Source organism: Lichenostomus cassidix, chromosome 13 (assembly GCF_008360975.1).
Source record: "Lichenostomus cassidix isolate B80296 chromosome 13, HeHo_3.0, whole genome shotgun sequence".
NCBI lineage: Eukaryota > Metazoa > Chordata > Aves > Passeriformes > Meliphagidae > Lichenostomus > Lichenostomus cassidix.
Window position 1 is genome coordinate 14,818,265 of NC_139494.1, and position 15,197 is coordinate 14,833,461.

The 15,197-nt window shown below is 41.3% G+C and overlaps 1 protein-coding gene across 10 annotated transcripts in view; it reads right to left on the minus strand.

The window, feature by feature from the left end:
- Positions 1-15,197, minus strand: part of EBF1 (EBF transcription factor 1) — a 265,638-nt gene that overhangs the window by 232,283 nt on the left and 18,158 nt on the right. For all 10 annotated transcript variants that reach the window (XM_085073848.1, XM_085073843.1, XM_085073842.1 and 7 more), the window contains exon 6: positions 14,296-14,364. In XM_085073848.1, coding sequence (XP_084929974.1) covers positions 14,296-14,364 — 69 coding nt within the window. The remainder of the gene's footprint in view (positions 1-14,295; positions 14,365-15,197) is intronic.

A 15,197-nucleotide genomic window follows, 5' to 3' on the forward strand; every position in this document is an offset into this window, starting at 1 on the left:
AGAGGCAGGAATTAGCTTGAGCTGTTTTGCTGGGTAATGAAGCCCAGCTGCCCCTGCTCCCTGTCTGTGCTGCTGTCCCTGTCCCCCTCCCCGACAGCCACCAAGGAACAGGGGGTTTGTACCTCTGAAAGCTCTGAATCAACATCTCCATTTTCCCCTGGCTGGAGAGGGAGGGGAGGGAATGTCCATCCCCCGACACAGCGCCCGCCCCACTGCAATTATCCAACCTTGTTCTAAATAAACCCGCAGGGGAGTGAAGGGATTTGATTTTCCACTATAGCCCCTCTGGTCATTTATTTACCCCAGTGCCATATTCCTGCACTGAACACGCATCAGTGTGCCCGGGGGTGACAACCCCGCAGCATTTTGCCCTGTAGGATCACAGCATATGCAAATTTCCACCTCCACAAACAAATCTATGATGGTTGTAAATATTTCCAAATGATTCTCCGCAGCGATCGGCACTAATCACGCTGTTTGTGAGAACGCAGCAGCGATGCTTGTTGGCAAAATAAAGGATCTCTAAGTTTCTTACAATCTGGAAAAGAACCCAGAGCAGCTCAGCCACAGTGTTTCTCCTCAACTGTTTACAATCGATCAGAAGGGAAAAAAAAAATAAGTATCCCACTGGCAATGTGGAGTTTGCAACAATTGTACATTAAAACCCGCTATTGCTCAGCATAGGAAAATCACTACATAAGGAAAATTAGTGCTTGTTAGTACATGTAATATTCAGAATCACGAGGAGAATAAAAGCAGCAATGCAGAAACTGTTATCAGCAGAGGGAAAATTATTCAAGTATGCATTTGAGTAATTCTGCATTTTAATTTAACCCTTTGAAACATTAATCAAACCATGGCTAATTATAGGAATTAAGGAATTAAACGATGGAATCTTCTAAAAAGATATTATTTAAAAGGCAGTTTATACAATTACTTGTATAGATGTTTGCTTTAAAGAGGGAAACATTTCTACTGTAATGAAAAGGGTCTTAGAAAATTAAATTAACAAGAGGGGACCAGGCTGATATGAAACTAAATTAGCATCAAATGCAAATTACAGGGTACTTAATGGTAGAAACAGGTGCAGAGCAGGTCCCTAAATGAGATAAATGAATAAAACATCCCTCTGCACAAATGTGGAAGCTGACACAAAGTCAATGATATGAATAATTCAGCAGCCTCAACACTGCTGTTGAGGTCAGCTTTCCTTGACCTTTGAAACAGGAAGTAAAATTCTGTCCAAATTTGAGTGACTGGAAATGCAGCAGTTATTTGTTGGGGGAAAAAATAAAATTAAATTAAAAAGAAAACAAACAGAAAATCCAGATTAAAAAATAAAAAGAAAACCAACAAAGCCAAAGCCACCAATAATACAAATCCACAGTATGCATGTGAAAATGTATATAACATATATGAGAGATTTTGAGTTATGGTATGATCAAAACATATTCAGAGCTAAAAGGTTTCATCTTTCAAAAAATAATCTAGTTGTGCTAAAGGCGATATTAATAGAGTAAAAGACATTGTATTCCAGGCATTAAAGGAATCAAATAATTTATAGGTTCAAAGCTCAGTGATCAGTCCTTTTCTTTGCAATAAACTTTTTTAAAAGGAACAGAAAGATTTCCTTTCTTGACTTTTTACCAATTTAGTCACTATTGTATTTCAAACATTGAGAACTCCCAATTTAAACTATAAACCACCCTAACAACTCCATGTAGAGAAACACAAGTGTGCAGGAGTGTGAAAGAAGCTTTAAAGTAGAAATTATATATATGTATGTATTTTATATTGATATCTTAAAATGTAAATAAACCCTGGAAACAAATCCTTGTATTCCAAAGAACAAATACTTCTCTCTTAAAGAGACAGAAATATGAAGCAGCTGCCTTAAAGCCAGTGGAATATCTCCAAATTTACATCCTTATAACTAAATGAAGAAGATTTCTGTGCCTTTCCCTGTGACAAAATACTCAGCTAAAAGCATAGCTCATATAATTTCTGACTATATGTATGGTCCTAATTTTAAATTGAATTTGCCACTAAAACAGATTAATAAGGTATGACAAATAAGTAATTTCTCCAAGCTGGAAGAAAGGAAGTACATCACCCCTGCAGCTTGTCTTCTAGGGCAACAAAAGATGTTAAGATAGCATAAGTTACCTCTGCTCTTCCTTTTGTTGAATTAATCTCTCTTTACCTGCCTACCTGTCATCTGCAGAACTTGTGTCTGATACAGTTATTTGACTTAATTTTTATTAATTAATTTTATTTTCTCTGCTTTAGGCAGGTGAAGCCAGGAATGGAACTGCAGGGTGCACCTCTGCCTCCAGAAACTTTTAGGTGAGGAGCTCACGCTATGCCTGGCAGAAGCCACCCTGGAGATGCATATTAATGAGATAAACAAAAAAAAAAAAAAAAAAGCCAGTCCTGATATGTCCTAATCCCATGTGGCCAAGGCAGCAGGGGCAGTTTGGGGGTTGAGCTCAGCTCTGCTCAGCACTGGGGTTTCTGTGCAAAGTGGCTCCCTCCAAACGCCAGCTCTGAGAACCCAGCTGGTTCTCATTTCCAAACAACCAGTTTCTCTATCCCCAAGTGCTAAAGAAAATAATCCCAGCAATCCATGACTACACGCTTTCACAGGGACAGCAGTGAGAATTTGATTGTAGAGATAATTAAAGTCATTCCTGAAACTTCCAAGGAAAAGAAGCCAGGGGGGAGAGGAGGGGGCCAACAGGGACAATGATGCTCATGTTTAGCTCATGTTTAAATTGAGCTAAGCTTGGAGAAGTAGGGGGACACATATCACTTTTGGGGAATTTGTTTTCCTGAAAATTCTCCCTTCTTCACTCTAACAGTTACAATACTTGCAAAGAAAATGTAATAGGCTGTGGCAAGTAGGAAGATTAGAGTGAGGTTTGGAGCCTGGCTGTTCCTAATTTGGCAAGAGTATCCAGAGGGAAATGCTTTCACATTCTGGTAAACTTGAATAAAATTACGTACAGCCACTTCGATTAGAAGGGTTTAAAGGGAAATGATACCATAAAAGCAATAAACCCCACTGCTATCTGCTTCAAACACTGAAAACATCTTTTTAAAATTAATGTTTCCTGCAGCCCTGACATGAGTTAGGTCTGAAATAATTTTAATATTAACAACACTCAGGAGCAGATCAATCTAGAGCCAATCACACGACTGCATTAGTCTTCTACATCTTTCCAAATGTCCTCTGCACCTTTCCAAAACAGTGGAGTAATTTACACCATTCCAGCTGGTGTAAATCAGCAGGGTGTCCCTGGCATCAGGAGAGAAGGGAAGCAATGGCCTCGCTGAAAAATAATCACAATGATGATGATTAAAAGGAAAATAAATTAAAAAAAAAAAAAAACCCAAAACACAAACAACAAAAATAAAAGCCTTGCTCCCAGCAAAGCTAAATTGTACAACCCCCGTGTGACACATCTGCTCTGACCCTCATCATCCTCAAATGGGTGTGAAATTCAGAGATGGAGAGAAAGAGTTTAAAGCACTTGTAATCTCTCCGTCTGCACTATCTGCCTTGAGCAGGAAGGAGGGATCCGCTCAATGAGAGCTATTCAGGGCCTCTCAATTAACCTGATTAGTTCAGCACGCTGCTCTCATGAATGACACCTTATCTTGGAAATGAAGGGAAAAAACTTCCTTCCTTCTGGAGATCCAGGCGGCCTCTAAAGCCAGCGCAGCAGTGCCCACAGCCCGGCTCCCCATCTCCCCGGGGAGCTGCTTTTGGGGTGGCAGGGCCAGGCAGCCCAGGTGGCCCAGGCAGGGAGGGGCTGTCCCTCTTTGAGGCCCATCCAGGCACATGATGGGATTTGGTGGCGGGGTGAAGCCTCCCAGCAGAGCCGGGGGTGGCCGCAGGTACCGCGACCCCCGGGAACGCCGCCTCGCCGCCGAGTGTCGGAGTCTGGAATTCGTTTCATACGTGACAGATTAATGAGCGATAACTGGGTTACCATGGCAAAAAGCATTCCCAAAATTCTCTTTTGTTTCCCTGAGAATAGTCTCCCTACTTTATTTTCTTCCCCCTCCAAATCGTGGCACTTTGCAATAACGCAAATATTAACTAACAGCGTGTTGTTCTTTCAAGTGCGCGCGGCTGAGGATGTCAACGAGGCTGATTGTTACACACAAACTCCAAGGATTAATCAGGGAAAATAGGTATCTCAATTACAATTATGATGCTGAAAACACAAATTTATGAATGGCCAGCCAACTTTGAAGACATTTATTAGGGAAATTCCGATGACTTCAAAAGTATTAATGCACTAATGAAACATTAGGGCATGATGTATTAATGTTCTTGTAATTTCTGACAAATTGAGTTACCATTGTCACAGCAGGGCAATCCTTCAGGAAAAAAAAAATAGAAAAGTTCCTCTCTCCTGCCACGTGGTACACGACAGATGACAATTTACGTACACATAATGGGGTTCAGCAAGAAGTTTTCCTCCTACACCATGGTACAGTTTATTCCATTTTTCAGAATGCCAGAGCTATTATGGAGCTCACTGTGCTTAAAAAAAAAAAAAAAGCTCAGGGATTGTCTGCCTAAACAGCTCCATAGGGCAGAGACTCTCCCACTGTGCATCTCCCATTCAGCAGCCCCAGAGCCCAACAGGGCCCAGTAACACCAGCAGCCAGGCTTCCTCATTTTTCTTCAAAAAGGGGCAAATTCTGATCTGAGCTGCAGGTTCTTTCCTTCTCCTGCCTGTAAAGCCCCCAGCAAGACATGCCAGGGGTGTTCTCCCCTCTGCAGCCAAATCCCAGCTCCTGCAGGACTGTGCCAGAGATGCAGAGGCACCTGGAGCAGCTGGGAGGAGATGCGACCATCAGATCTTAATAGCTCTGAGTGTGGCTAATTTTATTCTTCTTTCGGAGCAGAGAACTTTATAATGAATACAGAATACATCTCTCCTTGTGTCATCTTTCTACAAAATTTGAACTAGGTAAAGTGGTTTTTAACATCCACTTATCGAAGTGACTTAACATCTGGGAAGTCAGCCAATGGTTATATAGTGATGCAGATGCCAAAAACTCCAACTGAAGGATTATACTGAGGGAGTTTACAGAGAAGACCTGACTCAACTGGGTGGAAGTTAATGGTTATCCTGGTCAGGAGAGCCTGAGAGTCTCCCTGCAAAACCTTGGATAAAAATTAAGGAAAAATATTATGTTTTAAATAGCTTATTTTTAACCCATTATAGACACTGGCTGTGTCCTGCACCAGTAACTTTTTCCAAAGGCAGATTTTGGAATCAACAGATGAATTTGTCAAAGTCCAAAAGGAGATGAACAGAAAATTATTTTCTGCCTCTGACAGTCATTGAAACAACACTAAGTGGAAGATCATTTTTGATTGCAAGACACTCACATTGGAATATTAAGTCTTTCTAACATTTAGTTATATAAAATTAATCCTTTCCAGAGTCACAATCATGTAACTTGAGGGTGTCTTCTTTTGGTTTTTTTTTTTAATTAATCTTTCAAAAAATTACCTAAACATTCAGCTCATTGAATAATGTGTTTAGCTGAATGTTTGCAACTCTGATTAGAACATCAAGGTGAGAGAAGCACTAAGAAAATCCAAGAGCCAAGCAAGTCTGTATGACTCTGACATTCTGGCATCATATTTTTTCTTTTCTTTTTTCTTTTTTTTTTTTTTTTTGGTAGCCCCATTTGTCATCTCCTTCTAGTCCAGCATGGCGCTGGAGGAATTAAAGAAAACAATAAAAGAACAACTGAGTGTACAGGGTAGGATTTACTGGCATTTAATTTTAATTCTATGGTCCTTTGCTCTGTGGCTTATCAGCCCTATGTCAGCCCTTTTTCCTCCTTTATATTGCATGAGGGGACCCACATGCTGGTACTGAGAGACAGAGCCCAAGTGTCTGTAAGCTTTTTGTCAGGTAAAAAGAGAAGAAAAAGGAAAGGAACAAGAGGAAAAGCAAAGCTAAGAGGCATCTATTAGATGTCACTAGGCTTTTGTATTCATGTCAATGATTCAGGATTAGAGTATTTGAAATAATCTTATTGAGAGAACTCAAAAGCCCCACAGAGGGAAAGCCTGCTCGGTAGCATATGGCAGAGCAGCAGACAATATCTTATTAAGGATGTGTTAGCTAACACCATTACTTTTTATATTACATTACTGAACTCCGGTGCCTCAGCCCGTTAGCGAGATGCCGTAGTTGTGGAATGCCAGATTGGACGTGTTGTTACAAACCCAAAAAGATTTGGCCTCCTGGCACAGTGGGGGCGGGGAAGGGGGGATGCTGCTCCCTCTGCCCTCCCCGGAGCCCTGGGAAGGGGAGATGATGTCCCCAAAGGCAAGGGTGGCCACACAGCACTCAGTCTGTGACAGCACCCAGTGCCCTCCCACCCTCCCCATCTTGCTCCCCCCTTCTCAGGCTAGGAAAAACACGGGGTATAGAGGGCAGCTGCTGCTCCAGCTCCAAGAAAAAATCCCAAACTATTGCCAGACTCTGCTTCTTGTCAGATGAAGGGAATTTAATTTTGTTATAGTGAATGCTGTTAGTCTAAAAATCTTTCTTTGCTCTTGGACAAAAGGTTGTAATTGGAGAAATAGCTCTTTTTAAAGTTATCTTCATCTGCCTACACCTTTAGAGGCAGCAAGAATCCAAAGACAAAACAGTACTGTTCATAGCATTTCAATGATTGCTCTGAAAAGCTCTATATCTGGGTCACCTTACTACAGTCCAGTATATAATTTCAGTGACTTGATATAAAGCCTTTTAATAACTAATTTCATATAATTCACATATTAACAGCAACAGAAAATTTGTATTCACGTTTCCTATTTCCAGATGCTATTTTTAAAAAGCGGGTAGAAAATTATTCATTCCACTTTAAAAAGAAAAAACCCTCTAAAATACTGTCCTTAGCAAAAAAGTAAACAGCCAGTTGATACAGTAATATATTCTGATCACAAACTACCTATGCAAAGTTGCTAATGTGACACACTGGGAACTTTGTATGGCTTTTCTGTACTTTTCCAGAACTGTTACAGAAAAAATATCACGATGTTACAGGGAAAATTCACGCCAGCATTTCCCACTACTACTACAGAGACCTGCTGCTCTCTGAGGACAGTGTTAAAACCATTTCTAGAAACTTAGTCATGATTTGCACAGTAACATACAAGTGTTTCTTACACTCTTTTAAATTTATTATTTAGATGTTGTGTTATAATTAAATATTTCCAGCAGGCAGAAGTGCCTTTGAATTTAACATAGTTATTTTTGTAGGTGTGGCCAATTACTTATAAGAATATATTTTGGTGGCTGAATATGCAAACATTTATGACAACCTGCAGGAAGAAAACAACTCACACACCTCAGCTCCTGCAGAATAAGGCTTGGGTTGTGTTTTCACCCAATAAACGCTGGGTTAGAGCTGAGATACATTTTTCATGTTCAGAAGAATTTCAGCTAATCTGCATTAAAACTGAGGATGAACTTTGCAAATACATTTCCCCATTGCTCTTATTCATGTATGCATTCCCACTGCGACAGCAAATATGGAAATAAATCAGGTGTTAAGATGGAAGAGGGAATTTATCCACTCCAGAAACTATGTGTATATATATATGCATATGAGAAAAAGAAGGGCTTTTTTCCCCCCCAAAAAAAATCCCCATTCTTGGGAGAGAAGAGCTGGCACTGAGCTGCATGGAGCCAGGGAGCAAACTGCGCCCAGCACATCCTCCCTGCAGCAGGACATGCTTTCAAGTAGGAGTTCAGATTAAGAAATCAATAGGTATGAAGAGAACATTTGAAGTTTTGTGACAAGAAACAAAGGGATGGATCACCCTGCCAGGCTCTGGGCTCCTGCTAGGACCAGAGCATTTGGAGCTTTCCTGGTGCTGCAGGAGGTCACTGCACCAAACTTTTTAAAGCACCTCCAACCTGAGATGCCCAAATCCTCACACCGGAGCAGAGCAGCAGAGTAATCCATGAGGTCTCAGATTCCTTTGCACAAGGAAATCCACAGGGTCTTCAGGATGATTCTGAGGACTTAAACAAACCAGTGCAGTTTCTTAAAATTGTTAACCTTTGCTGAGAAGGACTGAGATTTACAGCAAGAGCCTAAGGGACTTACTGACACTGACACACTGACCCTGGGGCCTCGGGGCAGCAGCTCCAGCACATCCCATGTGTGCACTGAAGTCACAACTGGCCAAGCCCATGACTACAGATGAACACTAACAGTCAAATGCCAAAAGCAGTAATCTTCTCTTCAGTTTCCCTCATTTCCAGGACATTCAATACAAGCTTTTTATTTTCCATATAAAAATCTCAATTTTTCCTCTGCGTCAGGAGAACCATTTCTCTTCAGGAATGGGATCATCTCCCTACTGAGAGACTACAGAGCATTCAGCACAATGAGCCTGCTTTGCAGGAGAAACCTCTGCTACATCACCACTGATATTAAATAGTAATAATCAAGCATAAGATCACAGTTAACTAAAGCCCCAAACACTAGCTGTGGATTCAAAAGGCATTGCTCAGAGAAGGAAGTAACTATTAGAGTAGTGTGAAATGTTTACAGTGAAACCCAAAACCACATAAGACTTGCCTGGTTTGGGTTTTAAAAACAAACTGAAAACTCTGAACAGGTTTGCTGAAAAACTCACAAGCCTTCTGAGTGAAGCTCAGACCAAATTAAGGTTTTGCATAATACTTCTGAGATTGTACAAAAATTCTTGTACTTGGAGGCAGAGAGAAGAGAAATCAAACAAACAATAAGCAGAAGCTGGTTTGACCCTGACCAAGTTCATTCAGCCCCAAGAGCAAAATAAAGGAATTTATAAGCAGCAGTGATATGTGCCAACCCCAACAGGCTGAAACCAAGAGATTTTTGCAAGAATCCTTGCAAAGTTACCCCCAGCTCTAGTGATTTCATCACCAGAAAGAGGACTGACACCACATGCATGAGGAACACTGGTAGAGGGGCAAGCATTCAAGCCTGAATCTCAGTGTGAGAAGTATCTACAGATCAGAGTCTCCCATTTATCTCACAACAGTTCCAAATGCCTTTGGTTGCCTAAGTCATGTGGGAAATGTTCTGGGTAATGCTTCTCAGCTGCATCAATCACAACCAAATCCTGGAGGATGTGTGTTTGGGTCCCTCCCCTGTCAGAAATATGTGGGTTCACAGGCTCCCGGAGCTCGCATGGAGTGCTCGAGGCCAACTTCTGCCTCTCTGAACACCCTGCTCAGAGGCCCAGAGGGTTTAGACAGCTCAGCCTTAAAAGACAGCCTGGGAGACATCTCTGTGCAGTGCTGGGGGTAGCTCTCTGTCACCCAGCTTCTGCTCCCCTGACTCCCTCCCTGATGGATCAATAACTCCCATCTGGCTCTGGAGGGGCACAGCAATGTGAGGGGGGACGGGACAGAATTTCCAGCACAAAATTCCAGATAACTGGGAGCAGGACACCAGAAGACACAGCTTTCCCTGACTCCACACAGCCAGGTTCTGGTAGAGATATGGACAGGGGGACAAGGATAGGATCAGGACAGGGCAGGAAAGGGGCCACTGCCAGAGATTCTGGCATCTCCTGCCACTTTGCTATGACATCAGTGCTGTGACAAGCCCATGTCCCTGTGGTCTGGTGGGGATCAGCTGCAGCACTGACCCTATCCCTGCAGCAAAGCATCCCTCAGCAGCTCCTCCCAAGCAAAACCCACCTTGTCCCCTCACCAGAACCTCTCCTGCATCACCATCCCCCTCCTTCCAGGCATGGAAAGCTACTGCAAAACACATTATTTACCACATCTACCTAAGCAGTGTGTTTGTGGGGAGGATGCAGGGAGTGTGATACAGCCCTCCCAGTCACTTTTCCACCTGCCTGGTATTTAGGATGAAAAGATGGTCAGGCCTGTAAAATACAATTCACTCCGAGATGACTTGTAAAGTGTTAAAACAGAAGTAATGACTTTTCATGTCATTGCACGGTGAATTCCTACCCAAAAACATAAAACTTTTCAAGTTAAAGGCTGAAAGATTTCAGACCCATCTGTAGGTATGACTGTGCTGGGACAGGTTACGGAGAGCCCAGAGGAGCAACCTGCACATATCAGAACTACAGAGGCCTTTCAGATACTGGTCATGCATTAAAATGTGCTTTGGTGTCATCTGATAACAAGGCATAGAAAATATTACAACCTCCAATCCATGAGTCCCCATCCCTGCTCCATGGACAAGAGCTGTGATGGCACTGGAATGCCATAAACCTCTTCATTACCAGAGGGAGCCTCATTGCACCTAAATTGCATCCAAAATGCCCCATGAAGAACTTCAGTGTATTATCAGAGCAGGACCAGAAGAAGCCCTGACCATCCCCATGATGTCCTGCCCCCGAAGGTCACACAGTCCCACCCAGGGGAGCTCCAGCATGAGGCTTATACCTCACCCAAAGATTATCAATCCAAAAGTAACTGCCTGTTTTCAGCCCTTTTTCCATGCAATGTCACAAGCAGGATATATGTGATGTATATGGTATATATATTTTCTGCCACTATATTTGGGATTGCAGTGGTTATTCCTATTTTATCAGTCAGTAGGACTCCTATTTACTGGATGCAGCCATAAAAGGTAAAGAAGCCCCAGCAGGCACTGGTAACACCATTAAATATCGGTCCTGACAATGGTAAATTGGGTTTAAAAGTTTGGAACAGAGTGCCAAGAGAGGAGCCTTTTTCCTGAACCAAGGAATAACATAAAGCCCCACTTTCTCCCCTATGTGACTTTTGTCATTATCATCTTTTCTGATTCTTACAAAGCAAACCTAATTAGGAAGCTCTCTCATTAGTCTTCCAGAAAAATTAGCACAGCTTATGCTAATTACTCCTGTAAAATTTAATAAACTCGTTGAAATGGGAATAGTCTAATGAGGTTTTATTTATTGAACTAAGATAACTGTAAGGAAAAAGGTTAGGACACCAGGATATCCAGAGTGGTAATAAAACTACAATTTATTCAATTTCTTCACAGGAATTTTATTGCGAACCTTTTAAATTCAAATATGAGTTACAATTTGAAAGTTAAATCAATCTAGAATTTAATTTAATAACAGGAAGTGCTCTGTGTTTTCTTTAAGTGTGATTACAATACAGCCCTGCCACTGCACTCGTAGGAGGAATTGTGCATTTGTATTGTGACAATAATACCCCTTTTAAAATGAGTTCCTGTTCATCAGATCTTCATCTCAACACATGTAACTGGATTAGAGATAAAATATACAGGCTATGCTAAGAAGATGATACAGACACACACAGGTTTCCAAGAAACTTCCTTGGGATGACTGCTCTGTAAGCATAATAGATTTATTTTGTTCTCCAGAGAAAATCAAGATCATTATTTTATATGAGTATAAATTTCTTTAGGTCCCTTTCACTGCTGTATTTGCTGATACTATACTAGAGCAAAGCATAAAACAATTTTATAAAGAATAAAATCATATCCTGTTTCAAACACAGCTACAGACTTTCTTTTTTTTAAATCTCACATTTTCATTAAATAGAAATAAACAATTTGATTTCATATTTATCCAGGGTTTGGAGAAGAATACAACACATGTAACTTTGAAGTTGCCAGAGCACCTCTTCTCCAAGTTCACCGAACCACCACAAAGCCAGCGCCCTCTCTATCCTGAGTCTCTCCAGCCTCATCAAAGAGAATTAATCAATCCAAAATAGTATTCCAACTTGTCAGAGGAGGACAGCATTTCCATGTAAGTACATATGTCAAAAATCCCATGGATAGATTCTAAGTTAAACTCTATGTTAGGTCAGAGTCTGTGGATTCGCAGGATTTGATGCAAGAGTTTGATTAAATCCATAGGCAAAGACTTGATCAGAGCATCAGGCATGTGGGAGTGCTTTAGCCCAAATGGTAAACGAATTCTCTAAGCTCAACGCAAATAAAAATAACTAAATATGGCTTTGCATATCAATTGACATAATAGTTAAAAACTGTGTGCATGGAGAAGTGACAATGGAGTACAACCAAACACATGGTCTGACTTGTGCCGGCATTTTCATCACAGAACAATTTTAAAGGACTCGTTTTAAGGTAAAAAAGCTCCCTATCAATCACTTCATCCTTTCCAAACCAAAGGGGACAAGAAAAATGAATAGGATAAATGTCACAAGAAACATCACTAAAGCCACTAACTGTATAAAGCACATACTTGCTTGGCCTAAATTGTTTGAACTAGCCCCGGCCAAGAAAAGGTTTTAAGTACCCTACTGGGACAGATGCGAAGCGGCAACAATAGAAGCCACACTAATGCAATCCAGGTAACACAATCCTGTTTCAAAAACACGGGGAGGGCTAATTACAGTACTGCTGAGTCAAATTTCTTATACCATTGCAACCCACAGGAACAGGTCAAAATCAAGTGTTATTCAAACCACAGTCATATCAACCTTCTGTATCAAAGTCACAATTTAAAACCAAGCTAAGAACTTAAAAGCTTAACCCATTCACAAGCCAAGTGTGATTCAGTGCGGGTGGCAAGGCAGGGTTTGTATTATCAGCTTTGAATTGTGTTTAGCTTGCATTTTAAGAAGAAACTTCAAAATCGGTAACTATCGCATCAATTCATGTAAAGACTGAGGAATGGATCACTGCTAGGAAGATAAAGCTGTTTTTTTTCCTGTACCTATTTTCCTCATTTTGCAGGAAACATGTAACAGACAGCATCTCTGGTTTTCAAAGTTTAAAATGATTTGCAACTGGCAGTTTTGCATACTAGATAGTTAAACAAAATATTTCTGTAAACCTGCCATTAGCATCTTAACATCTCACTTTCCAGTACAATGAAAAATTCATGTGAATTTTGTAGCTTTCATGTCGCTCAAAATGCCACTCTAACACCATGTTTACAGTGTTCAGCTCTGCAGCACGCTTATAAAACACAGCTCTGTACAGGTTTCATGGTGGGCTTTTCCCCCTCACACGCTTTCTCTAGTGCTCAGAGAAGATGAAAATATGTCCAGTTAAAATAGATAGAGATATCTTCTGAGATGTAAACATTCTCAGGATTACTTATTACAGCTAATCAAAACATCTGCTATAAGCATCCAAAATCTGCACTTTCCTACCCAATCCATCCAAGAACTGGGAGCTGGGATGAGCACAAGGCTCTGGACCACTCTCCCTCTGGGGCCCCTAACACATCAAACCCTCCTGACCTCCTTTCCTAAAATGGATGCTCTGGCAGGGAAGATACTCCAAACTTCATGCAGCAAACATAACTCAGACAGGAATGCAAGGAGAGGGAGATGCTGTGTGCCCTCACCCCTCTGGGGTTAGGTAGCTCCCTTTGGGGTCCCTCTATCCACAGATCATGCAAGGGTGTTACTCTCCCCAGCTCTGACAGACACTTTTGGTGCTTCATGGCCATTTAACTCCAATAGAGTAATGCTGCACAATACCCTGACTATCACACACAGCTTTGGACAATGCATTTGGACAATTAAAATGTAAAAATGGCTCTTTGGCTACCATTTTGCATAATTTGCAAGCAACAGAAACTACACATGGCTCGGAACAACTGGAATAGATGTATTGTACTGCAAATGATTTACTCAGTGATGTCAGATTAGCAATATGGATCTGTTTAAAAACACAATAATTAAGACAGGCAAAAATGAATTAATCAACTGACAATACAGTCAAAATAGTATTCCAACCAAAGAAAATAAGAGGAGGGAAAAGACCTTACATTGCAGATCTATTTTCTTAACTGTTTTTATGCATAAATAAAAGCCTTAAAATGTAGATGGATTGCATCCAACAGAACTACAGTAGCTAAGTGATAATGATTCAAACATTTTTCAAATAAAAGTTAAATATTTATAAGCACCCAACCACATTTCATAAATCACAAACTATTATTATTTTATTCCTGAAGCTTCCCTGGCATAGCATGTGAATTGAGTCACAGAAAGTCAGAAAGAAAAATCTCCTCTTCATGCACATGAATCAGTTACAAGAGCTGGAGCCCTCCACAGAGCAGGGCACTCCAGTATCCCTACGTTATCCCACATATGGCCCTTCCAAGGCAATCACAACTGCAAAGCACAACTAATTCTGCATCAAAAAAACAAAATTTCATCCGTATATCCTCCTAATTCTTCCCCATTAGCAACACAGGGCAGGTGTTTCATTATAATGAGGAGAAGGAGGAAAGAAAAAAAAATGGAAGGAAACAATAGCAGTCCTTACCTGTCAATTATCACTGGATCTGATGGAGTCTCATTTCTGTTGCCACAGCTTTTCTTGTCACAACAGCGGCTACAGAGCAAAAGCGAAAGGATTTAGTGCGACCATTACACTGTAAAATCATCATTACGAACATGGTGGGTTCAAATTGCCGGCTCGAGTTACCCTGCCGGCCCTGCCTGCAAATCAGTCAAATGTACTGGGTCACATATGGGTTAATTACGATGTTTAACTTCTTGCACAGCTGGTTAGCAATGAAAAATATAAAAAGAGAGGGGTTTTGCCCCTTTCACAAATAATAATTCAAGGGTAGCCCGAAATAGGGAGAGCTGCTTATTTGTAGGCTCTTTTCCGCAGGGTTTAACAGTTGTCCCGCAGACGCTGGCACACAAAATAAGGCAGATTTTTCCCTGCTGAGCCTGGTTTTTACATTTGCTTAACGCTTGTGTTACACATCCACAAGATATTCCTGCTTCCACACAATTCTCAGCTACTGGCAAACCTCCCCCCAAACTCCTAGAGCACAATTATTCTCCCTCTAAGAAACACTGGTGTTAATGGGGGAGTTAAAATGCTAGCAGCAGCAGCAGCAGCTTTTTATGCTCGAGCGCGCCTGTTTCCCCAAGTTTTCTGAGCATGTTAATGATCACTAATGCCATGGAGAGCTCTGCTCCGGTGGCTGGTGCCCTGCATCAGGTCAGATACAAAGCAGGCATGTGAAATATAAGCTCCATCTCCCAAAGCACTGCTCCATGGCTGACCTCCGGGCTGGGATTCTTTTGCACTAAGGTGGCTTGTTGTTTCCTCAAAGAACTTAAATTGTTGTTTGTGATGATTCCTTGTCAGGGGTTGTTTTCCATAAGGAGGAATGAATATATTGTAGGTGAGTTCATAAGCGAGGTACA